We start from the raw sequence: 25153 nt of genomic DNA on the forward strand, positions 1-25153 counted from the left end.
GGTATGTTCTTCCTCACCTCCTTTTCTAAGTTCATATGAAGTATGTAGGTAAGACTTCTGCAGCTCCTTTGCAAATCATGGCCTGTGTTGTTCATCGAGAATAAAAATTGTTATTGTATTACTTCAATAAAAGCCAGTTTGGAATTAAACTTCAATGTTTCTCTTGATTGTTCCGTTGTGTAGAGAGGCTTAGGCTGGTGGAGTGGGATGAGGTGGGGAGAAATAGAGTGGCTGCTCCATATTTGCTGCAGGTAACATCAGGTAGATGTTTCCCTTCCTGTTTGACAGTGAAAGGGCACTTTCATGTAGTCATGTGTTGTTTCCTTTTCTAAAATTAGTTGGGTTTCTACAGAAGACATCTGAGAATATGTTACAGGAAAGATTAATTAATTTTTTAATATACATTTTGTAACCTCCTGTGTAGCCGTGTCTCTTGTTTTCCATTAGATGGGCAGTTCAGTCTCTTACACTGTTAATTTGGTGTGAAAGAAAAGAAAAAAAAAAATTTCTTAGCTTCTTCAAACAAAAAATAATATTATTGTAAAAACCACTGTTGAGAATTCTGGATCAAGCATACTATTTTAGCTAATCTGCAGATTTTTAAGGGATCATTTCTAAATTCTGTCTGGAATAAATGCACTAACTGCTTTGGGCTTACAGTGTGTGAGTTATTTCACATAATAACTGTGCAAGTTTTGGCACAATCATCTCTACGTTAGTGCAGCTGGGATTCTGAGTTTTGATACAAACCTTGGTGTATTGGCATTTATTCCATACTTGAAAGCTGTGTGCTTCTGGATAGGGTATTATAAATCGGCAAGTGTTGTAAATGACAGTGGTAAATGGACAAGAGACACAGATGAAGTGTTGACTTTCATAGCACCTTGTATTTTCAGTGGTGTTTTTTATGTTACCATACTGTCATGCTCCAAACCTTAAGAGTATAAAATGCATCTTTTTTAAAACACTGTGCAGTTACCAGATACTACTCTAAGCGTATGAGGTTTCTACCTGTTAATACAAAAATCACGGTGGGTCAGCTCCAAATTATGTTGTGCTTGTACTTAGGCTGGCACCTGTATTTCAGGCAGCCTTACAGAGGCACAAAAATATTAATGTTTGGGAAATGCCACTCAGCTCTTATGTTTCGCATCTTTCTGTTGACATAAATGAAAACTGTAGGAGACCCTTGAGCACATATGGTTTGAAGGTTTTTGTGAGGTCGAGAATGATCTCACTGTTTGACTAGGACATTTATGTCCTGATACATCCTAAGCCCTGACGCCACAGTAAGGAGGAGACTGAGTATAGGCCGTTCTCTGGCAAATGCTAGTGGTTGTGGACTATGTGTTAAAATCGTGTTACAAGCAGCGAGAAACTGAAGTTGAATGAGGTAGTTTCATGTCAAAATGGGTTAAAGTTAACAAAGTTTAATGAAAATGCAAACCTATAACTTTTCATGCTGTGCCACTTGAATAGGTTGTGGTAAATGGTTTTAAAAAAATGTCTGGTACTAGAGATCAGAACCCAAACTCTGCAAATTAACTCTTCTGGTGAGTTTTGATTTGTTATTTACAAGCTGATAGTTTCCATCTCTTGTTTTGCTCTGGTTTAGAATTAAAGTTCTTTGCCATTGTAATTTCTGGGGTTTCCAGGCAAGTCTAATGGTATTTCTCTTTCTCTTCCAGCATGCCATCAGAAATACTGATAAAGATATTTTCCTATTTGGATGCTGTGTCCCTGTTGGCTGTTGGTTGTGTGAATAGGCACTTTTATCATCTGGCCAATGACAAGTAAGGAACAGGGAAGCATAAGTGCTACGCTTAATCGTGCAGCAGTTGAGTTTTCCTGAGTTACGAGTCTTTTCTAATTTAGTTTCACTCATGCTAGAGCACTGATGCATATACTTACTGGCAATTACTCTGCTGAAATTATACTGCACAGTTCATGGTACAGTGTGTCGTATGGAATTCTAGCTGTACAAGCTCTGTTGAATTTAATGGGAGTTATGAGGCAAAAACTAAATACCGTGTTTTCAAATGTAGCTATTATCATTTTTTTGTTATTATTATTTGCATATATTTGCTTGTATTCACATGCAGCTGCACAGGCTTTTTAGTTCAGGCAGTCCTTACTGGTGTGTAGCCAGTAGCTGTCTAGAATTGTCATAGCTTTCATAATTTTGAAGTCCTCCTTATTTAGCTCTTTCAGTCAGGTTTTTGCGGAGGGTTTGATTTAGTCAGGGGATTCACTAGTGAGTTTTATCTGCTGCTCTTTCTGTCAAATTTTGGTGTTTTCTAACTGAAACAGGGGCAAAGATAAATACTGCCACATTTTATAAGCAATTGGTTATACAGAGTTCACAGATTGATTGTATCAGTATCATGATAATTTTGTGAAAGTATCAACAGGAGAGGACCTAGTTGGTATGTGATAACTAGGACACCTGGGTATTCTTTTTTTTTTTTTTTCTTTTTTCTTTTTCTTTTTTTGTAGAGTTCTGCTTAATTAGTGTTATTTAAATCAGAAAATATCTTCCTATATAGGAAGCTGCCACATCTTGGTGTTCATCCATTTCTCGCTTATTTGCCAGAACTTGTACAATGAATCAGTTAACGTTGGCATTGACACCTTTCAAACTGATGAATTTGAAGGGAAGGCCATTATCCAGATTAATTTTTTTGAGGCTGTCAGCAGGTGCACGTAGATAACAGTTGTGTAGTGGACACAGATTATATATCTCGATACGCATTTTCTGCTTCATGATAGTAAGGTAGGATAAAATCATTGAGGCTTGTTCATGGGAAGCCAATTCATCTGTCTCCATCTCAGCAATGTCTGTTTCCATTTTCTTATCTCAACAGAGATTACTGTATGTGCACAAATGGGATTTGAGGAAGAGATACTTTCCCTTAATCTAGAAGACTGACTTGTCAGTGAGACTAGGTCACTTCTTCCTGCTGGATTTCTGTGGACCTTCTTGAGTCCCTGAATCTTGTGGTTTAATTAAAGTTCCTCCATATCTCTGTGACAAATCTGATCTTGGTTTTTAGAGTATGCTTTGGTGATATTGCAGGATACTATTATTGATGCAATAGTCTTTCATCGTGATATATCTGTGCTGCCGAATGCAGTGCTTTGTCTTTGGGCCCTTCAAATAATGTCTCTGCTTTAATGGATCCTTGGCACTGATATGTTCAATGTAAATGTTGAAAGCAGGGAGTTGTTTCTGAGCCCTTTCTGCACTCCACTTATCTCAGCATGTGGTATTATTCCAGCCTTCCTGTCAGTGTAGGAAGCTCACATAGATGGTCTGTCTGAAAGCCTGAGGATTTTGATCATCGGCAGAAAGTGCTTGTGTAAGAGGAAGTGAGAAGCTAGAGAACAGGAGATGATCTTTTTGCCATTGTGGTCATCAAGTGATGACTGACTGCATGTTCACTTCCGGCATTTGAGTTGGCAGTAAGAGATTGGGTTGGCTTGTTTGCAATGTCCAGTAAAAGGCATTGAGATGAATATTATACTTAACACTTTGAAGCAAAAGTGGTGTGTATTCTGCTGTAAAGAGGGAAATTTGTGCTTCCCTACTGGATGCCTAGTTGATTTGTCTGCCCTGAATTCTTCAGAAGTTGGGGATGAAGGGACAGTGATACCTCACTAAACACTTGTGATTCCAGGTCCCCCTTTTTTTCTCCTCTGCCTCCCTGCCCTGATTGAATTTTTGAACTTCTTGAACTGATTTCTCACCTGCTTGCATAATACTGTTCTGGGAAATGAAGAAGCAACATGTAACCGAGAGTGAGGAGAAGGGTGGTAGGTATTGGTGGTAAATCTGTCTTCCTTCAGCTTACAGTGCCTGAGGCCGTACCTTCAAAATGCAGGAACTGTTTACTACTAAACCCTGGCTTTTCAGTGCCAGCTGTTGAGTATCTCTTCCCATGCCTATGCTGGGAAGAGGTTTCTAGTTCACAGGAGAGGATTGTGGGAGGACATATTAGTGGACTTTTTGGCTGAGTAAGACCAGTTGGATGGTACACTGCTCAGTTTCCCCTGATGATGTTGTGTCAAGGACATCGCTCCTCTGTTTTCATCATCTCACAATTCTTAGCTGCTTTGGAGTTAAATAATAATTTCCTCCCTCCATCAGAAATGTTTTATATTATCTGATAACTGGGTTGTCTTTTCCTTTCTGGGCTCAAAATTGAAGTATCTTAAGCCTTTGTTTTACTTATGGGATTGTTCTTCATATATCCTTCCCCCCTCAGACTTTGGAAAGGAAAATTGAAAGCTCATATTGACTGTGAACCTCCTTTTACCTGTCACAGAAACTTATCGGTCTGTGTGTTTTAAACAGCTTTGACTGAAAAAGTGTCAGGATGAGATTGTACATATATCTGCAGAGCAGCAGCCTGGAAGGTTTTTGCATAATTCCTGAGTATTTTTGCATCAATAACAAAGAGCCTAGCTCTTGGCATGTGGTCTCAGCAGCTGATGAAGTGAGGGTGGTTTTCATGGGTAGGAGGTAGTGTGGGGTGGATTCAGCCCTTGAATGCTTTAATTCTTTAAGGAGAGAAAAGATGCATTACAAAGCAAATTAGTGTAAGTTTGCCTGGGGATAAGTGAGGGCTGGTAAAGGTAATCTTGCTGATGAATGGTAGAGAATTTCTCTTGAGAGTTTGTTTCTGTTGCTATTAATTTTCTGTAGTGCATCTAGGTAGACTGTGTAGCACTTTAAAATTGGAAAACTTACTGGAAACCTTTATTCACAGGTTGTTGTTTGAATTCTTGTAAGTTCTTGTACTTAATATTCCATGAATTGCCCTAGAGATATTGGAGTATGGGGGGGCAGAAATGTGACCTCATATTTTTCTTAACTGGAAAGAGGTGAACCCCTCATTCTTGTTGCATGTTTCTTTGATCTCTTCAAAAAGATGTCTATTCTCTGAGCTTTTCAAAAGAGAGTGCAGAATGGCTTGACATAGGAGTGGTACCACCACCAAATATAGGTGATTCTAGTTGTCTTCGTCTACCCCACTTCCAGCTAGACTTTGTGAGAAACTTGAGGGGTCCATATTGTCTTTGTTGAATAAGAGGTATTAAACCACTTTTTCTAGTAGCAGATTTTGTGTGAGGAAGATGAATCATTTCGGGGTGGAATTTTCAGAAGTAACTGCTCAACCTTTATCAGTTTTCTTTTAAGTCGCTGAGTATGGCTATGCTGCCTCTGAGCTTCATCCTGGATCCTATATGTTCAGGAAGACAGACAAGACTTACCTGTCCTTTTGTTTCGTCATGTTAGCTTTCACTCAGATATATTGTTTTGCTTTGTTGGGTGTTTTTTTGTTGTTTTTTTTTTTTTTTTTTTTTTTAATCTGCTTCAGTGAGTGTGAAGTGGCAGCATAAGGTGAGGGAAGGCCTTTTAAAAGCCACCACATTCTAGTGTGCTATTGTGAGGCATAAAATTTCGCAATATCTGATGATTCTACAGTAGTCAAACATTTTGTGTATATGTAGTTGAGATTTTTATTAATGTTATTGGCATATTGTAAGAACTGCATATTTTTTAGGTTTTTTTTTTTATCCCTGTTGTAGAGTGGAAGGTTGTAAGTGGATTTCATTTGGTATACATAATCCAGACAAGAATTTGTTCAGAGATTACATATTCTTTGAGGTAACCCAGTAAGCCCATGAGAAATGCTGACACCTAGCATCTTCTGGTTCCTAAGCCTTCATGTTTGCACCAGCGAAAATGACCTCATATGAGCTGGTGGAAGGTCAAAATGGGGAAAAGTGGAGAAGTATACAACTGTGTCTTTGCATTTCCTTGGCTAATGCTAATAATTTGGGGCTTTATATATTTCTGCCAACATGCTCAGTGGTAGCTGAGACAAGCATGTAAGAATAATTAAATAACTATTTTTGAAATTTATGTGGTTTTCCTCTTTATTCTATTTTTATTTTCAGTGGAATCTGGCTGAAAATCTATTGCAGTTGTTTTCAACCAAAAAAGACAATTTGGAAAATGAAGTCTGAACAAACAGAAACTGTTTCCTTGGGCTGTGCTGCTCTACATGATAGAAAGCCTGGGTACTGGAAGAAAGAATATATCTTCAAACAAATAGCTGTTGTCAAAGCTAGAGTAATGCAACTTGTTAAACCTGTAGATCCTTATACAGGTCTTCCATGTAAAAACAAAGAAGCTATGAAGTAAGCAATGCCTTATCACAGGAGGTGTTTACTCACGAGCAATGTACAGAATATTGATGGCTTTGAAAATGAGGGGGGGATACGGAAATAGAGTTATAAAATGTATTTCAGAATGGGAAGAAGTGTGATAGCCTATAAATGACCTACCCTGAAAAGTGTAAGTAGCGGTTAGTAGAAATGTAAAAATTCTGGGGAAGCACAGTTTAAGTTTTGCCACTTTGAAAATTTAAATTTTTTTATATGCTTATTCATTTATTTTTTTCCAAAACATCCTTCTTCCCTTTCAATTTCTCAATAACAGAGCCTCTGGCTTGAGTTGGATAATTGTTCTAAAAGACAGAAATGGAAAGGAACATGTAATGGAGGAAGCAAACCTATCATTTAAGGATACATCTGTTACTATACTTTGGTATAGTACAGACTGGCCATGCTTAGACATCCTGTCAACCCTAAAATTATTTGGAGTTATACCATTGCTTCCTGACCAAAGCAGAGCTCGCAGCAAGAATGGGTGAGTTTTATCACGGGATTTTTTTAGGAGAGGGTTGGTGTAACTGGTTCATAATATGTCTGTAGGAGCTACCTGAACTTGGTTTAACTTAACAAGTCAATTCTTTCTGAGAAAGCCTCTCTATATTATTTCTTCCAAAGCCTATGTCCTTCTCTTCATTGGTAGAGCTTTTTAGCAAGAAATAGATATAATCCAGCAAACTATGACATTAATTCATAGGTTAATGTAGCTACTGGCATGCAAGATACAGACTGTTAGATCCTGCCTTGGAAAGCTGAATCTAAGGCATAGATACAAATGAGCATGAAATAAACATGTAGATCTAGGAGGATTTAATGTGAGAAGCTTAGATAGGGACAGTACATCAATGTTTATGTGGCTACAATAAGGTAATCTGTGTTACTAACATTTTTTTTCTGTCTGATAGGTATGTATGTGAATTGAGGGAGCTCTGTGTTTGGCTACATGTACGATATAAGAACACACGCATAAAGTAGCCCACAGCACAATGTGGGATAGCTGTTGTTTTGTAATTTAAGTGTGTACAATATTTTTCTGCCATGATATTCTGAGAAAAGATGTTTAAATTAAAAGTGTGTATTTGAGATATGTATGTATGTGGTTCCTGTGAAGGAGTTTACCATGTCTGTGTCTTACCTGTCATTTTAGCGTATGCAGTATCACCTACATGCTTCTTACACAGAACCCATAGCCAGTATAGCTCTGAAAAGAACTAACTGCTCACATACAAAACCCAAGGTTCCTCAGGAATAAGCAATGTATTTGCCTAAAGAAAAAAAAATACCAAGAAGCCTTTTGTGTAGTCAGCTACACAAGTCTTGCAGTCGGATTATGTGGAAAATGTAGTTGCTTTACCAAGATGATGATTCATATGTAGAAAATAGTAAAATAAAACCTGCAAGCAGCTAGTGTATTTATTTCACAGAATTACAAGTTTTTAGTGCTTGTGAATATACACAAAGGTAATGATTTCACAAATATCAGAATGTTACTAGAATGTTAAGATTATAAGGGACTAGTGCAGGGACTTTAGTAAATTCCCTGTATTTATGCCAGCTTGCTTGACTTAAAACCAGAGAAGGTTGATGTCCCATCTCCTCTCCAAATCTTACAGTTCAAGGTGAAGTGATGAATTTCCTGTTGGTTGCTGTTTTCTTAGCAGTGTGTAGTGGTAGGTGATACTATTTGAAACTGTTGGGAAAGCTAGGAACAGTTTTGAATATCGTAAGAGCATAAATCTGCAGAAGGTTTTAGAAAAAGGTTATTTCTCCATTCTGAATAGGTAACACAGACTCTGCGTTCTGCTCTTTTTTATGTGTCATTAGCCAATCAGAATGCCCTTGAGGTATGACCTTTAGTTAAAGGATATTATGGAGCTAATTTGCTTTAATTACAGGCAAAATCTAGAAACAATTTTCTAAAAAAAGAAAGCTTCCTGTAAGAGAAGCTTTTAATTTATTATATGTGCAGTTTGATCCTTTCCTCGGAATTTTGCTTATGTGAAGGAGGAACTTACCTTCTTATTAGCTAGCTTCATACTGACAGATGTCCAGTGATTCCATCTAGTACCAACATAGTATTAAAAACAAATTATAAAGTAATTCTGTGGCCATTTTGAAATATTGGGCAAATAGATCAGTTTTTCTTCCTTTTTTTTTAAGTAGTATATTGGCAGTCCTGAGGTAATGGTTGGACTTGATGATCTTAAATGTCTTTTCCAACCTAGTTGATTCTGTGATTCTATAATTCTGTATTAGGCCATCCTGTGGTGGCTTTTGTTTCTTGTTAGATGTTGAGATCCTGCTAGAATGCTGTAGTTGTTCAGAAATAAAATTTATAGCTGAATGCTTTCAAAATTGTTTTCATCTTGTGCGGTCAGTCAGTCTTCAGAGTTAAAAAATGAGATCAGGCTGAACTTTTCATAAATAAGGATGATTCTGATTCTGATTCTGATTAAGGAGACATAGTCTTGTTGCTACATTCTGTGTGTTCTTTTCAAAGACCTCGTCATCGTTCCTTAATTGCTGAATATTGTCTTGCTAACCTGACTGAAAAAAGTGTAGAAGTTGGTGCTGATAAGCTTGTCCGACTCTTCTGTCTGAATTCAGGACTTGTAATAGGACTTTGGAAGGTAAGATAAACATTTTGTTTTGATACTGTGTTATGACTTGAAGAAACAGATTATTTTGCCTGGTAGTTTGGGATTTGGGGAGTTCGGGGGGAGGAGGCTGGGGTTTAGTTCTGGGTTTTTTTTCCCACCTTCCTTTTTTTTCTTTGTATTTTGAAAGATCTTGTCTAAACTAATAATAAGAAAATGCAGGTAGGGATAGCTAGTTCATGATTTATTGTATTCTAAAGAGCTGTTGCAGGATTGTCTGTACTTTCCAAAAAAATCCACCTTTAAGAAAAATAACAGTTATGTTTCATAGTATACCAGATACTGTACTAATCTTATTTCTGGGTTCTGTTATATTTATTTTGCACTCTTCACATGCCAAAGTTTGATATCCTAAAGACTTTTTAAAGAGAAGGTTTCAGGAGGGATGTGCTTCTTCCCCTAACTCATGCCTTGCCCTGTCCCCATCACTCAAAGCGATGAATTCCCACAAGGCAACTTTGCTTGTTGTTTCCTTTAATCTATGTTGCCAGGTAGTCGTATCATGCTCCAGCAGCAGGAACACTGTACGTTTTGCCCTTTTGGGGATATTCAGTTCTTGCTGTCAAGTGTCTAAGTTAAGTAGTTAGTCTGTGTAGGCTGTATGTAGGGATGAATGTCTTTAGAGAGCAGTGCAGAACATCCGAAGTAGATTCCTACTCTAAAGGAACCTGTGTCTTAGCATTGAATAAACTGGCACCTCGTTGTCTGCCTGAAATTGCATACAGTTAGGTGCTATGGAAGCCTATCTCAGGTGTTCAGCTCTTGGACTGAATTCAGAGGTAGCAGCCCTTTATTCCTCTTCCAGCCATGCTAATGACATAGACATATTGTTTAGCACTGGCAGTGAACTTTCCCGAGGGAGTTGTGAATAGTTGCTCTAAGCCATGTCTCATTTCCAGCTGGAAACTCTTGCTAACTCAAACGTGCCCAATCACCAGAGAAATTGTTTAAAACCACCGAAGGAATATTTGTTTCACCCTTACTTAAAGGTGTCCGTTTCCTAGAAAATGAGACTGGCTGACCTGCATGAACCTCTTATGAGTTGTCTCAATCTGTGAGGAGTTCTGATAAGTGAACAGCCATTTCTTTTGTATCCTTAGAAGTTTAGTAGATTTGTGTCCATATGTTGTTGTCGCTATGGTCCTGCTAATGTGTCACCCTTTCCCATACTTGGAAAGACAACTCTTTCAGCACCTGGAAATGGTTTAGTCGTAACTAAGTTCTACAAAGTTGTTAAGCATTGAATGCCTTGCTCTGGTATACTTTTCCTGCTTACTTTTCTGAACAGCTGTTCTTATCATTTATGTGGGAGAGTAACATTAGGCAGTTAAGTGTAGGTGGGTGTGATAATCATAAATGCCACACATCTTGGTTTTTTACACATAGCTGTGTAACAGAAATTGCTAATGCTAGTAACCAAGGACAGGTTATGTGGGCCTTTTGGTGTTTGAATAGAGAAAGACTGAGAGACTCTGTGTGATTTATCAATCTCTTATCATTGCATCCTTTATAGTTGTAATTTTGCATCACAAAAAGTGCAGAGAAGTAGCTAAAGAAGTGGCTTAAAAAAAAAAGTTTTAGAGGGTGCAGTTTTCTGTTTGGTAACCCAGAGAGAGATGAAAACAACAGTTGCCCACTTTTCAGAACAGAAATAGGCTGCTGGCAGTAAATAATTTATTTTGCTGTTGACTTACGTGTTTGCAAATGTAGGACTTAAAAATGCATTGTTATTTTTATTTTTTAAAGCTGAAATCCTAGCATTCTGTGTTCTTGAAGTAAATAGGTACCTTTGGCTCTGTTTAGTTCTCATGTTGAGCTCTGAAGTTTTCTTTGAGGTATATAGGCCTATAGAAGGTATATCTTACCATTTTCCCGGGAGAATGTGATCTGGTAAGACATTTGGGGTTTTACGTTGATATTCAATATTTCTATTGCGTAGTTCTGTATTCCTCACTGATGTTAGCCTCTTTGCAGATAATTCCTTACATAAAATAAGCTTAATGCGTAGGTATTTAGGAGTTGAGAGTAAGGCCTATTTGACTCTTTTTAGGTATCTGGTTTAAAGCAGTAAGTAGAAGTTAGAGAAGTGCAATTCATGGATTGCTGCTGATAACTTTTGCCTCAGCAAAGCTAGTTTCCATTCTTTTCCTCATAATATGGAAATGCTGAGACCTTTTACATATATTCTGTATTCTTGTAGCAGTAGATAGTAACAGTAATAGGAGTCTTAGTGTTAAAGCAAACCGTTATTATTAGAGTAACCGGCAGAGTAATAAGCAGCAGCATTTATCTATGAATTTTAATGCTCAGGAAGACCTTATGAAGAAAAAGTCTTGCCAGATGAAAATACATCTACTTTAATTAACTTTTCAGGTGAAAAATGAAATTGCTTTTGTTATGACGAGTCTTCATTATCATCAACTTTTTGAGAGAAGCACTTTGGGTTCTGCTACTGTGTAAGTTTGGGGTTCTCCTTTGTGGGTAATAAATATAACCTTTTGAATAAAGCTTTGAGTTTCACAGTTAAAATTGGCTGCTGGTAAGAGGTTTATATTTAGGGAGTAATTAACTGTGCATGTTTAATATAAATAACGACAGTAACTACAGACAAAGCCGGTGAAATATTTTCATACTCAAATGTAACCATTGTTATGCTGTTAAGGAGATAATTCAGTCATACAAGTGTACCAGTACTTGCTATATTGAAAAAGTTAGAAATACACTGCACATTCTGTCTCCCTTTTCTCAAGCAATCTTCTTGTTCCCTCTTCCTATCTGAAAGACCTAGAAGAGAGGGAGACATTTTAAGAAGTAGGACAATTATCTTAGTAGGATAATTATCTTAGTTGTGCAAGAGGGAAGAAAAAAATTCTGATAAACTGGCAAGGTGCCTGCAGTTATCTTTCAGCCCTATTGAAAAAGTAGCTGGATTTCCTATGCAGTATTTGTGCATATGTGTATATTCCAGTGTACAATGTAATACCTGTTTATACACTGTAAACTGTTTATAAAGATGGTGTTTTTTACCTTTAGAGGATGATTTCAGGGGTTCATTTTTTCCCCCCAGCCCACCCCCTGAGCTTTCTGCTCAGATACTGTAGGATCTACTGGTGGTCTTAAATGCTGGCTATAACTTAGTGTGGCTCTTTTCACACAGAAGGTAATACTTAACAAGATCTCCCTTGCTACCAAATAGGATCCTGTGTAGAAGCTGCTCAGTTGCCTCTGGGATCTGGGCACTTCCGGTCATTCGTGTACAGTAGTTTCTCTCTTAGGTTAGACACAGACAAAATTTTCTATTTTTATTTCCCTGCTATTCCAGGGAAGTCTGTAGCTTTTAGATTTATAGTTAAGCTGATATGGTTTTTGTTAGTTGGTTTTTTTTGTTTGGTGTGTTGGTTTGTTTTGGGGTTGTTTTTTTTTTTTTTTTTTTTTGTGGTTTTTTGGTTGGTTTGTTTGTTTTTTTCATAAACCACTGCTTATTTTGGAGTTTCACAGATGTACCTTTTAAGGTTGAGTGCCGTATTTTCTGCATTTAGCTAGGCTGGACAGCTGATGAGAAGTGTTAGACACTGTATGAGTTAAAAGAAGTATGATGAACTAGAGATGTTTGATTTTTCTAATAATTTTTCCCCCTCTTAAAACGTCTCCTAAGGTAGGGCTTTTTACTCTTTCTGTTAAGTCTTTCGCCCTTCTGGTATTGTGGTGTTGTTAATGATTATTATTATTATTTTGAAGTAAATATGCCCTTCCACCTCATAAACCTCTATTGGATGATGTTGACCCGGAGTATGGACTACATGACTACAGTCTACATCTTGATATGCACGGTAGAAGCTGCACCTACCTGTGTGGAACATTTAAAAGCCTCTTCTGCAGAAAAGGTAGAGTTGGCAGAACAGTAAGGTCTGATTTTAAGATGATCCCTGCTGTTATGTTTTCCTTTTATATCCAGTATTTCTGTTTTAAGGGGAGAAACTGAAATGGATTTTTAAATGTAAGCTGTATTTTTCTTCATTGTGTGATTTTTATTTATTTATTATTTTTTTTATATCTGCATGGTACATTGTGTGGTGCCATAAGCTTGCTCTGTATGAAATCAGCCTATTAAACTGACATAGTGTCAGGCCTGAGGTACAAGTTCTGCAGATTGTCAGGATACTTTTGTTTGCTTCAGTGCTGAATTAATAATGCAGTGGCATAGCTTGTGGTGTAGATTGATGTTCCTTCCACTTGTAAACTATAAGGGAGAGTAAGTTTATCCTCATGCATTTTGGAAACCTATTTCTGTAGAATTCTTCTCAGCTATACTTTAGGTGCATTGACAGATTAAATATTTAAATACATTTGTAGAAGATACTGAGAACTTTAGGATTTATAGCTTTTATTTAGGTCAATTTGAGATAGTCTATTCTGACATCCTTTCACTGTCTGATAAGCAATTTCAGTGATTGTTTTTAACTGTGCTGATTTTATTAATTTCTTAGCATTTCTTTTAATGAGACATGATTGGCTATCTTTGTTCAGGTACAGTTGTGCTAGTTTTGCACAATATGTAGGTGATCGCTCTTTTGACAAGCACAACTTTTTTTTCAGCACAACCTTGCCTTACAGCTACACAGCTGTCTTTCTGTCAGGAGAGACAATAGTAAGCTTGAACAATGAAAATCAAACACTGTAAATCAGTTACTTCTCCCCCGTATTTTTCTGCTAACAGTACCAATGAGCCTTCTGTTGGTTTCAGAAAATACTGGTTTTGATGGTGACAATAGAGGGCACTGTTACCAGGCTTCAGTGCTTCTACAGTGTTAGAGCAAATTTCCCTGTGTGACACTTTTTAATTTGTTTCTGATGACTCCAAGAACTGTTATTTAGTCTGTAGCCTTGTGCACAGTGTGGAGTGTTGTAGTCTTTTGAATTTGAAACGTGTATGTTTTCAGATTCCAGAAAAGCTGCAAGCTTGAAATAAAGGAATACTTATAAGGGTAAAACTTCAGTGAAAGTCTACCCATGTAGCAATAGAAATCTCTCCTGAGGTGGTGTTCAATACAGGACTCCTCTTTATACCCTAAAAAAAAGTAATTTCATCTGTAAATTGGCTAGAGAGTTGGGTTTTGGGGTTTGGTGGTTGTTGTTGGTTTTGTTTTTTTTAAGGTGAATGTCGTGTTTTGTTTTCTAAACTGAAAATTTTATGCTCCTAGCAATACAGCTGTACAAAAGAAAGCAGTATGTGGCACACTGTTTTGTTGGTATCTCTTTTTTGCAGCTTAAACGCTACTTCTGCTAAAGGTTAAGTTAATGTTTATGCAAATTATAGCAAATGTCCATGATACGGTTGTGGTGTCGTCTCACTTTGCCAGTTAGGCAGTCTGTTTTATGATAGCCAGTGTTTTCTGAACTGTTTTATTTTTGTGTCCTTTATCTGTGTGACAGCCATTAGATTCTTTTCTCAGAGGACATCAGCCAGCTGAAGCCATGGTTCTGTAGGCAATAAGCTCAGTTGTCATCTAGACCCTTCCATGTACTTGCACAATTGGAAACCTTTTGGAAAATGTTTGATTTCCTCCATAATTTGTGTTCAGAAATGATGTGGTGAGGCAGCTTATGGCTGTCTGCTCTCACATATCTTCATGGTAATTTGTTGTCCACTTTGCTCCTTATGGTAAACATGGTGCTTCTGAATGTGTCCATCAGAGTAGGTTTGTCCCATCTGGTGGTATTCAATGGTTGCATTTTGTTTTTAGGCTCCATTATAGCAATACTCTTTGTCCCATTCTCTGAAACATGGAGGTCTCTGGCATAGTGAGAAAGAAGTTTTACTGTTTCTTAGAATGCTCTACGCAATCCAGATTTATTTCAGATTATGGATGTGACATGCCAATGGCAGTTTCCATAACCCAAGACATAGAGCAGTTGTCAGCTGGTTGCCAAATACTTATTTGCTTCCATCAGGAAGCTATAGACATTTCTGCGTTACCAGAGAATATCAATTTGTTATTCTGCAGAATAATTGATTTACCTGTTCACATCTAGTTTTCTTTTTGTCTGTCTTCATTAATGTTGTGTTTAATTTTGTTGCTTTATTTTCAATTCTTTCTTCAAAATTCTTAACATTAAATTAAAAAAGTTATATCACAGTTCATTGAACCAAATGGATGATGTATATATGGTTTAAGATGTTTTGTTTGTTTGTTTTATTAATACTTGCACTGCAGTAGCTAGCTGGCTTGCCACTCTTTTACTCCTTTGGCTGGTTTTTAGCTTTTTTTTTTTATGCTTCCTTCCATTTAAACAGAACTGGTAATATGGTCTTGTTGATGGATGCTATAGGGTGAATATGTTAAATACTTTAAAATAGAATTGAAAGCATTAGAAAACTCGTGTCAGGAAGCTGTGACAGGCCTTTCCTGTGACTCAGAAGCCATGATACTGCATGTAGCTTTTTCATAAACATTCTTGAAATGTATTTACCTAGGTTTCTAACTTTTTAAGCATAGCTTTGTAGCCATATGTTAGCCTAAGCTTTGGCTTTTCAGTGTTATTCCTTGTAAGTTAATACGTTCTGCTTGTAAAATGTAATGGGGTGATTTTTATATGTCTAAAGAGATATTAAGATTTGTTTGGAAAATATCACATCATGTATTTAAAATGGTTTTGCTTGACCTTGAAGATTGATTTGCAAGTTTAAATGACCATTTCAGCATGGTAAGGCCAGTTGTTACCACCAGAACTACTGTTAAGCACAGCCTTCCTTGTGAAAATAACCATCAGATTACAACTTGCAATAAAGGCTTGGTTAGCAAATCAGACTTGCTTACCTTTTAGCTAAAATAAATGCCTGTGAACTATTGGGCTATTTGTTTCTTTCTCTGAGGTTTGTCTGTGTGGTACGTGTTCTCTATATTGGTATCCTCTTTATGTGGAAGTATTTGTTCCCTATAACCTATATTAACCTGATTAAAGGGATGCTTTGCTGCTATGTGTCTTGCATAAACTCTGGACTGTAGATATTAAAAACGGACATGAAACAAATTCTAGATAAGACTGAAGAAAGCCTTGTCCAATTTCCTTTCTCTGTTTGCCTTTGTATTTTTAACATAGCTTGCTCCGTCCTTTTAATTTACTTTTCTCATCTGACTGGGAAGAGGAAGGGGAGTTTTCAGTACTTAGCACTTCAGCTTCTTGCTAATTTCTGGGCATGCTTTTTCTTTCTTCTGGATGGGAGGTTTACAATGGAGCTTTATATAAAAAAATAAGTAAATAAAGGACTGGATTAACTAATCCATGAATAATTGACCTTTAGATTCCTGATCTGTGTTACCTATCTCAAATTGTGGCTTAAAGTTAAGAAGTAACTGCAATATAAGTTATACCTTCATCAGGTGACCCAGCTAGCAATGCAGCAGTTCATGTTATTAATTCCATTCAATAGTAGTCATGTCCTGGGGTTCATTAATTTATTACCAGTATGCTTTTTTCAATCTGTTTTTAGTCCATTACATTTTTCATTTGTTTTGGATGGGTGACAGGAAACACCTGCTTGCATTCGAACCTGAATTGCAGATAACAGAACGGTGCTTTGGAAAAAGTGCTTGTTGACTGATGGTGTTTAAAGTCTCTTGTATAGAAGCTCAACTCTAAGTGTGGGCTTTTGATGTTCACTCAGTAAAGCTTGACTATTAAGTATTTTTATCTGGAACGAAATCTTGTCATTGGGTTTGATTTACTGAGTTTTAGAACTGAATCATTTGGGCAGGTATCAACTTAATATCCTTTTCTGCACTTTGAGCTGGGTCCTGAAAGTGAATTCTGCTTACGTTTTCCTCACTTGAGTTCTCGAGGACTTCACTGCAAAAACAATGATTATCACTGGAGTGATGTGTTTTCCTTCAACCGTACAAAATACTTCTGGGCATAGTCATGTTGGTTTTGCTGTATTAAAACTCTTGTTCCAGACAGGGTCTGTAGTGAAAAACCTGCTGCTTCTGTCTTCTATCAGGTGTTGTGGGCTGCTTCTTCCACACCATAAGTATTCTTTGGATCTCCCCTCTTGTGAGTGATGACTTTCCAGCATTGGTTTGTGGCCAAGTATCTCTTGGGAGTTGGCCCCACAGTACCAATTCAGAGAAGTTTCTGGCTTCTGTGGTTAACTGTGGGCTCTCTTTTTCAGTCACTTTTCCTCCAGCTGTCTGCCTTCAGCAGCCACCAGGCAAAGGTTTTTGCTGCTCTTTCACAGAGGCTTTAGCTTTTTAACTCAAAGGCATGTTTTTGATGTTGCTTCTTCTGTCTTCAGCCTCATACTGCTACTTGACTTGTTTGAAGGAGAATCACAGGCAAAACATTTCTCTCATTTTTTCACCTTTGCCACTTGCATCTTAAACCTGTACAAGCTCCTTCAGTTACCATCTGACCATTCAGAGCCTGCTAATGGATCCTGAAAAGCAGTATTTTCTTGGGAATTTTTTCTCTCCCTTCCTGTCTTCTGCAATCCTAGATACTTAATTCCTTTCCTTTTTTTTAATTCTTTTTTTCTTTGAGGTCTGTAGTGCTTTTGTTTGCTCTTTTAAAAGACTACCTCTTGTTCAAGGAAATTTGTTTAAAGGCATGTCCTACTTTGAAATCTGGTTCTGTCACGCTGTGATGCTTTCTCCCCACACCTCTCCTTGTGGTAGGGATCTTGTTTGTTATGATGTACCCCAAGTTATAATTAGAGCATTAGCTTTCCTTCTCAGATAAAAGGGAAAAATGAACAAAGTTGATCTGTTCTGGGGGAAGAGGAAGACATACCAAACACATATGGTTATGTGTAGTGACAAAATAATAAAAAAAAAAATCACAAAGTAATTATGTTGACAAATGAGCCTTTGGAAAGCTGTTTTAAAAATGAACAAATACATAATTTAAACACTTGATTCAAATCAGGGCATACTGCTGTCAGTTTAAATGATGCAATATCCTTTCCAGGGAGAACCAATAGTTATCCATATACCCTGTTGTATAGATTGAGTTACCAGGCAGAGCAGAGAGACTTAAAAAAAGAGGTGGTGTGTGTATCTCATAATTTATTTTATGTATTATGTGTTGAGCTTGGCTCTTGGAGAGTGGGCAGTGATGGAGGCACTGGTGGCATGAAATTGAAATACTGAACATGGAATTTACTCCCTGCATTCTTGCATAAGTCCTTTAGGTAGTATTCAGATTTTTATACTCAAATATACCCAGTTGTTTTTTTTATCTGCTGCTTCTACTGTAGATCTCAGAATGAAAGCCCTGAATTGTGTCTTAAATTCTCTATAACGTGCTTGGTATCTAGCTGTAGGTGTATGTTCTGTATTGGGGTTCTGTATTGGTGAGTGGGAGGAAACCAAAGACACAAAGACAAGCAGAGGGAAAATTTACAGTATACTTGGGCTGAGTTTGATTTGTAGTACTATAATGTTATATATTGTTAATATTTTCAGATGACATTGCAGATGAATATTTGAAGCTCACAGCTGTAAGCTTAAAGGATAATACGAAGCACTTACCTCTTATTGGGACACCTGCCTTATCCTGGGAAACGGGTGTGTTTAAAGGCAATGTGAAGGTCAGTCAGAAATAATTTTTATTTCTGGAAGTGCTTATCTCAAACCAGAATTATGTTTATGCATCCTAAATATGCTAATTAAAAATTATTTTATTTGTGAAAGATGTCTGTAATTAGGAAAAAGCTCGATTCAAGTATTGCAAAAAATTATGTGAATTTTGAGAATAGAATGTTTTACCCTTCCTGTCTTAGAGTCTACATTGCATGATAGACCCATTATACATGTGTGACAACTCCAGTGCTTTCTACTTGTCAAAAATGCTGCGACTGACCAGCACTGTTTGTTTGGAAATGCTGGACAAAAAACCTACTGCCTGTGGGGTTTTTTTGGCAGGGGATGGTGTTGGTTTTAGAGGTTTGTTGGTGGTTATTTTTTGTTTGTTTGGGTTTTTTTAGTGTTTTTTTGTTGTTGTTGTTGTTGTTATTTGTGGGTTTTTTTGGTTTTTTGGTTTTTTTTTTCCTCTCTTTGGTTTGGCTTATGTTTCTTTGTAGGCAATAAGTCATGAAACCCAGAAGAAGTACTCTGAGATACTGCTGTAGCATGTATGCACAGTGAAGGTTGGAAACTGTTGGAGAATGTTAAAATGCTGCTGGAAGCAGGCTGAAATACAGTCCACATTCATGCAGCCAGCACCTTGCCCTTGAGTCATGTATATGGGTCAGCTAGATTAACCGTTCGTATTTGAGAGGAATTCTCGCTTGTTCTCTAGCATAGAATTCCTAGAAGAATCATTTTAAAGAAAGTTTGAAAGCAGTTCTGTAGATTTTGCAGTAGTGATGAAGGCACATATTTTTAAATCTATTTCATCTACCTGAATATTTCAGAAGTACCAAAAATTCTAACAGATGTAACTTAAGCATCATGGAAAAATTACCTGGTTCAGGACTTTATTTAAATTTTGGCACTTTCTTTGAAAAAAGTAAAAATTAATAAAACTGTCATTTCTGCTAATCCTGCATAAGTGTGGAACGGAGTACTGTTTGATAACATAATAGTTTGCTCATAGCCATTCAAATACTTGTTTTATAGCTTACAGTGTCAGCCAGTTTTCCTATGCAATGAGAAATATTAAATTTTTCTTGAAATTTAGTAATCTACTAGTATCTGTTTGGAACATCAACTACAGTTGAGCTTGGATTACAGTTTTCTTTGAGTGCTTCCTCTAATTGCTTGCAGTGATGTTTTTTCTTATTGTTGCATAGTGACAAATCTGTTCACTTGCATTTTTTTCTCAGTTTACACTGAACTTTTTTGAGTTGGTTGTTTATTTTCAAAGGAACAACTCTTTCCGTATGTGTTTTATTAAAAATACTGTAGGTTGGTAAGAAGGAATTCAAGTTAACAAGAAAACACTTTTAAGGGAATTGTTTGTCATCTGTCTTTGATTGCCATGAATGTTCATTGAGAACCATAATGCAGAATAAGTGCTTATTCAGGCTTCTGAAAAATTTCAGACTTGAATTAGTTTAATTTTACTTTATTTTTATTGTGTATCCCATTAATTTTGTTAGAACTATTTGTATGCTTAAAGTTAGCAGGATCTTAACACTTAATTCCAGGATATGCTCAATTTGCTTGAAAAGCATGCAATAGGAGCTAGGATATTTTGGTGCAATTTGGCAGATACCAGAAAATTAAGGCTCCTGAGAGACTTTATTGTGGCTTTTCAATATGTAAATGAGGCTTATGAGAAGGTATGAGGGAGACTTTTTACCAAGGGCTGTAGTGATAGGACAGGGAACAACGATTTTAAGCTGAAGGAGGGTAGATTCAAATTGAACATTAGGAAGAAATTACATATTTATTTTATGATGAGGGTGGTGAGGCACTGGCACAGGTTGCCCAGAGAAGCTGTGGCTGCCACATCCCTGGCAGTGTTCAAGGCCAGGTTGGATGGGGATTTGAGCAACCTGGTCTAGTGGAAGGTGTCCCTGCCTATAGCAGGAGGGTTGGAACTAGATGATCTTTAAGGTCCTTCCAACTCAAACCATTCTATGGTTCTGAATGATTTACAGCTGCTTGGCAGGGTTTTTACTTACATGAAAAATAATCATGAGTAGTGCATAAAAATCTGGCAAATTAACTGTCAGAAGAAACAGAGAGCTATGGCTGCAGTCTTCAGTTTAGCCTTGTCCTGTCTGCTTACACCAAAAGGTTTACTGAGTATTTGTTTCTAGGCAAAAATAAGCAATACTAATATTATTTTTTTTAACCATTTATGGTGAGAGCTTTCGCATGGCAACACATAGCTGAGGGTAGAATTCAATTTGGCATTTAACATGAATCTGTAAAACTTTTGAAACTTGTGAAGGCCAAATAATATCTTTCACAGCAGACTATGCCACTGCTTTGAATTTGAGTTTTGCCCAATACTCTAAGGAATTTGGTGGTTTTTTTTTTTTTTTTTTTTTGAAAAGAGGTTATTTTTTGGCATTTCTGAGTGTTTTTTATAAAAAATTAATTGCTGAAGTGCAGGTAGTTGGAAATACATGGAAAGAAAAAAACCAAAACCCAATACTTAAGGCCACCCTGGTTTACTTTTCATAATTGACCTTTCATATGCAAGATGTCAGACCACAAAATAGTAATTCTTCCTTGTTTCAAGTAGATTTATAGCTTATATAAGTTATTAAATCATCATCAGATTTGTTTTGGATTTTTTATTTTCAGCAGTCTATGGTACCAAACTTAAGAAAACTGTATGTATCACATTACTGCTTATGTTTGTGCCATCTGCTCTGTATTGTTTGATTGAAGTATGGTAATAGTGAAAGAATGTTAAAGCAATGGAAGCACAACTATGTAGTATGGTGAAATAAAGCATTCTGAATTTTAGCATGGAATATATGATGTTGGTTTGTTTACGCTTTTGGAGCATATGATACTCCTGCACGCAATGCATATATACAGCATAATAAAGATAACCTGATTCATTTAGTGATTCAGAACTCATGAGATTAGGTAACAGCTGATACTAACCATGACACACAGTCCACATGCTTTTAAGGCACATGTGAAACCATCCATTTGCAAGTGGCCAAGAACTGGCATCCTGACTTTTGCATTAGAAATTGATGTAATTGTGTAGTATTATAAAGAAATATTTTCAAGGCTTTTTGAAAGGAAGAATTATTTGGAGGGTAGAAAGATACCTTAATATTATCTTTTGGGGAACTGTAGCTTGCAGCCATTCAAAAAGTGCTGTATAGCTTTCATTTATAGTTGACATGTAAGGGTAATTGTGTGTGTACGCTGCCTTAGGGATGGTCTCTTTGAGTATCTTTGCAAACATGGCTGCATTCACACAAGTTTAGCACCTGAGTTTAAACTTAGGTTTCTTTCTCATATTGAAAGGACTATTAATATCGAATGGCAAGGTAACTAGTAATTGAGAAACACAGATGCTAAAGTGTTTAAGAAATAATATCTGAAGTAGATTGGCACAGCTTTTGATGTGTCTGTCAATTTTGCTTTCTGTAGAAAACCTCTAAATAAGTATTTGTTGCTTTGCAGTGGAGCACTGTCCATTATATTTTGAGATTTTAGCCTTTATACCAAAAATTGCTCTCCGAATCCTTGATATTTCTCCTAAAATCAGGGACAGATCTATTTACTGGGCCATGGCAGAGGGAAATAACCTCTTCTGCTTGTGTTTATAGGACTGCTATGTGATGGATGTTACTCTCTTGGATGAAATTGGAAAGCCCTTCTGGTGTTTCAGTGCCCCAGTCTGCATGGATCTGTCTTCCAAGGCATCTGGTCTTTATGATTACATGGGTCATATCTATACCACAGACTATGTAGATTCAGAGGGTAAAGTCTATGTTGAGTTGGTGTGGTTGGAAGAAACTAAGGAGTATTTTATAGTCAATTTGGTGCTTTATTTAAGCACCAAAAAGGTAAATGACTGGTTTGGAACAAATTACTGACTTAACTGGGTCAGTAGTTTCCTGTAAGTAAGACTGTTCCTGCAAGCTTTTCAGTAGCAAGTGCAATTGTATTTGTGGGTGTTTTAAGTGACATTGGATGGATTGAAGAGACATGTTGATATAAGTAAGTGGTTTTCTTCTCTGTTGGACATCACATGGTTAGTCTGTTTCTGGTACTGGGTATAGTTAGATTATTTTTAGGAATATATTCTTTATAGATACTTGTTACCTTGGTTAATGTTTCTTGTGAGCTCCATACTTACTTAATGTGAAGGTGCCTTATTACATGAGCCACAGTTTTTTTTGAGAACGCTAACTTTTATGTCTAGCAGTAAAACAGCATGTGTGATGTTCCCTTCAGATTCCTTAGAATGTTATTGGTAAATAACAGGTTTTGAAAGGTTTTGTTAAATGCAGAAATACTTATTTTCTTTTATCCAGAAAATACTTCTGTGTATTCTAGTAGAGGATTTAAAGGCAGACAGAAAGTCACAGATCTAAACAATATGGCATTTAAGGCATTTGTTAAGAAAATAGAATATCTACTATGAAATTTCTTTAAATTCCTTTTTGTTCTGTTTTCTATTGTTCTAACCTTCTCTCTGATTTGACTCTTGATACTTGCCTCGTATACTGGCCTATGAATAAGTGTCCCAATTATCAGCACAGCTGAACTTATATCTGCTCTTACTGAATGTACATAATATTCAGTTGTTTTGGAAACAATGCATATCTGATACCATTTATCTAACAGTAAATATTCATATAAAAATGGAATGTATGTGCTTGATCTTTCAGGTTCCTTGAAGTAACTTTAGGACCAAATCTTCTACTCCTTGTACAGAACAATCCCAGAATGACATGGTAATGGGACTCCAGTCTCATTTCATAGCATGTTACAAGTCACAGCAAATTGGTGTAGTTTCATAATAGTCTGTTAAGAAAAAAAAGCACAACAATATTGTTGACTTCTGTGACTTTATTATGGTAGTGATTACTTTAAAAATAATTGCTTTATTTAAATACATTAATTGGTTCATGCAAGCAGTGTTCACGTGTAAGCACTTGTGCTTTGTACTACAGAGACAGTAGCAGATCTGTACTATAGCATTTCTTCATGTAACTTTTAAAGATAATAAAGTTAAGGCTGATTCAGTTCTAGTTTGACTTGCATAATGTTGCCTAATGAAGAAACTGAAACATTTGCGTGTTTGGTGGTTATCCAGTGTAACAAGCATTATCAGCTGCATTTTGTTTCCTTTTTTGTTCACTGCTTATGATGACTGGGATCCCTCGAAGCAGTATAAATGTTTTAACAAGTGGACTAGGTGTGATGAATGCCAGAACAACAGACACTGAAGTTCATGCTGCACAGACAAGTGGCCAGTCAAGATTTTGTTTTGCTTGGTGCACCTTTGAGGCACCACCTTTAGCAAGGAAATAGTAGTTCAGTCCCACAGTCCTTTCAGTTGCTGGCCTCACTGCTAAGCTTGTAAATGAAGATGTAGAATTATTCTGGCTGCTTTGATCCTTTGAGATGTGCAAGTATGTTCTGTGACCTGCTATGAAGCTGCCAAAGTCAGTGGGTGCTCAGCAGCAATAAAACAGTAAAAGTTCTGTCACTGCTCATTCTAGCTTACATTTCCAATGTGGACTAGTTTTGGTCTTTGTGGGTTTGTTTTTTGTTTTGTTTTGGATTTTTAAGTACTTTCCTTTAAAAATTAATTTCAATTTCCAAAGTATTTGACAGTTTTATACGTTTTAATGTTTTATAGAAAATTGTGGTGGCACTATTGTAAATGAAACAAGAGAGTATGCTGTCCCTACCCCTTAACAGCAATGTAGTAGCTTGCAAGTTTGCTAACTGAACTAATGAGGTAAGTCTAGCAGTACTGCCAACCTAGAAAGTGATACAAAGTTAGCAGAGTTTCTTCAAGCTATTGCTACCTTACATCTGAACAATGTAAGAATGCATATGTGCAGCAGACCAAGCAGATGGTGGTTCAGAGGTCCTCAAAAACAGACATAACTGTCACAGAGTTTTTCACTGAAGTATCAGGATCATTATCTTGTCTTTTCTGAAGATAGGAAGGGTAGGAATCCATTTTTGATTCTTCAGATAGGCCTGAGATGGACCTAAACCTGCTGTAGTAGTATGTATTATTATGTGTACACTCGTTTTCATTTCAGCTGACAGTTGCTTTTAACTTGTACAGCAGAAGCAAATTCAGTATTTACCACCTGTATGATCAAACCTGGAAAGTTACATGTGGCTTCACTCAAATTTCCGGTTCTTCAACTCCCATCTTCCTTTCCAAATTTGTATACAGGGAACCTCCACAAAGAAAATGGGTGACATTAGGTAACCACACTGGCCCTTTTCATGAAAGAAAATATCACTGGTTCAAAAAAACTGCATGTTTTGATAAAATATTCAACTAAACCCCTTTTTATATACCTGTTGCAAAAGGCAGTAGGTTGACCTGCGTGTTCCACTCTGTAATAAAAGATTCTTGCTGTACAAGACAATTGTTAGAACAAACAGGAGAAAAAGGAGGCACGAGATGAAATCTGATCATCAAAATACACAACTGGGCATGACGCTAAATCTTACATCACATTTTTTCTCTTAATGTCTCAGGTTTTCTTGCAGCTGCTTTTAATGATTTTGTTAGTGTTCCATACTGAAGACAGGACAATATCTTTGTTGTAATTCCATAATTTATCCAAGTAGTAGGAC

The 25153-nt window shown here is 36.8% G+C and overlaps 1 protein-coding gene across 1 annotated transcript; it reads left to right on the top strand.

Moving 5' to 3' along the window:
* Positions 1 to 1688: 1688 nt before the first annotated feature.
* Positions 1689 to 22413, top strand: FBXO15 (F-box protein 15; the record flags this gene model as incomplete). The annotated part of the gene is made up of 8 exons (XM_080611725.1): positions 1689 to 1793; positions 5965 to 6207; positions 6509 to 6718; positions 8741 to 8870; positions 11271 to 11353; positions 12636 to 12781; positions 18359 to 18483; positions 22144 to 22413. Exons 1-8 carry the CDS (start codon positions 1690 to 1692, stop codon positions 22411 to 22413), a joined length of 1311 nt encoding a protein of 436 aa, XP_080467851.1. The 5' UTR covers position 1689.
* Positions 22414 to 25153: the final 2740 nt, after the last annotated feature.

Source organism: Psittacula echo, assembly GCF_963264785.1.
Source record: "Psittacula echo genome assembly, chromosome: 2".
NCBI classification, from domain to species: Eukaryota; Metazoa; Chordata; class Aves; order Psittaciformes; family Psittacidae; genus Psittacula; species Psittacula echo.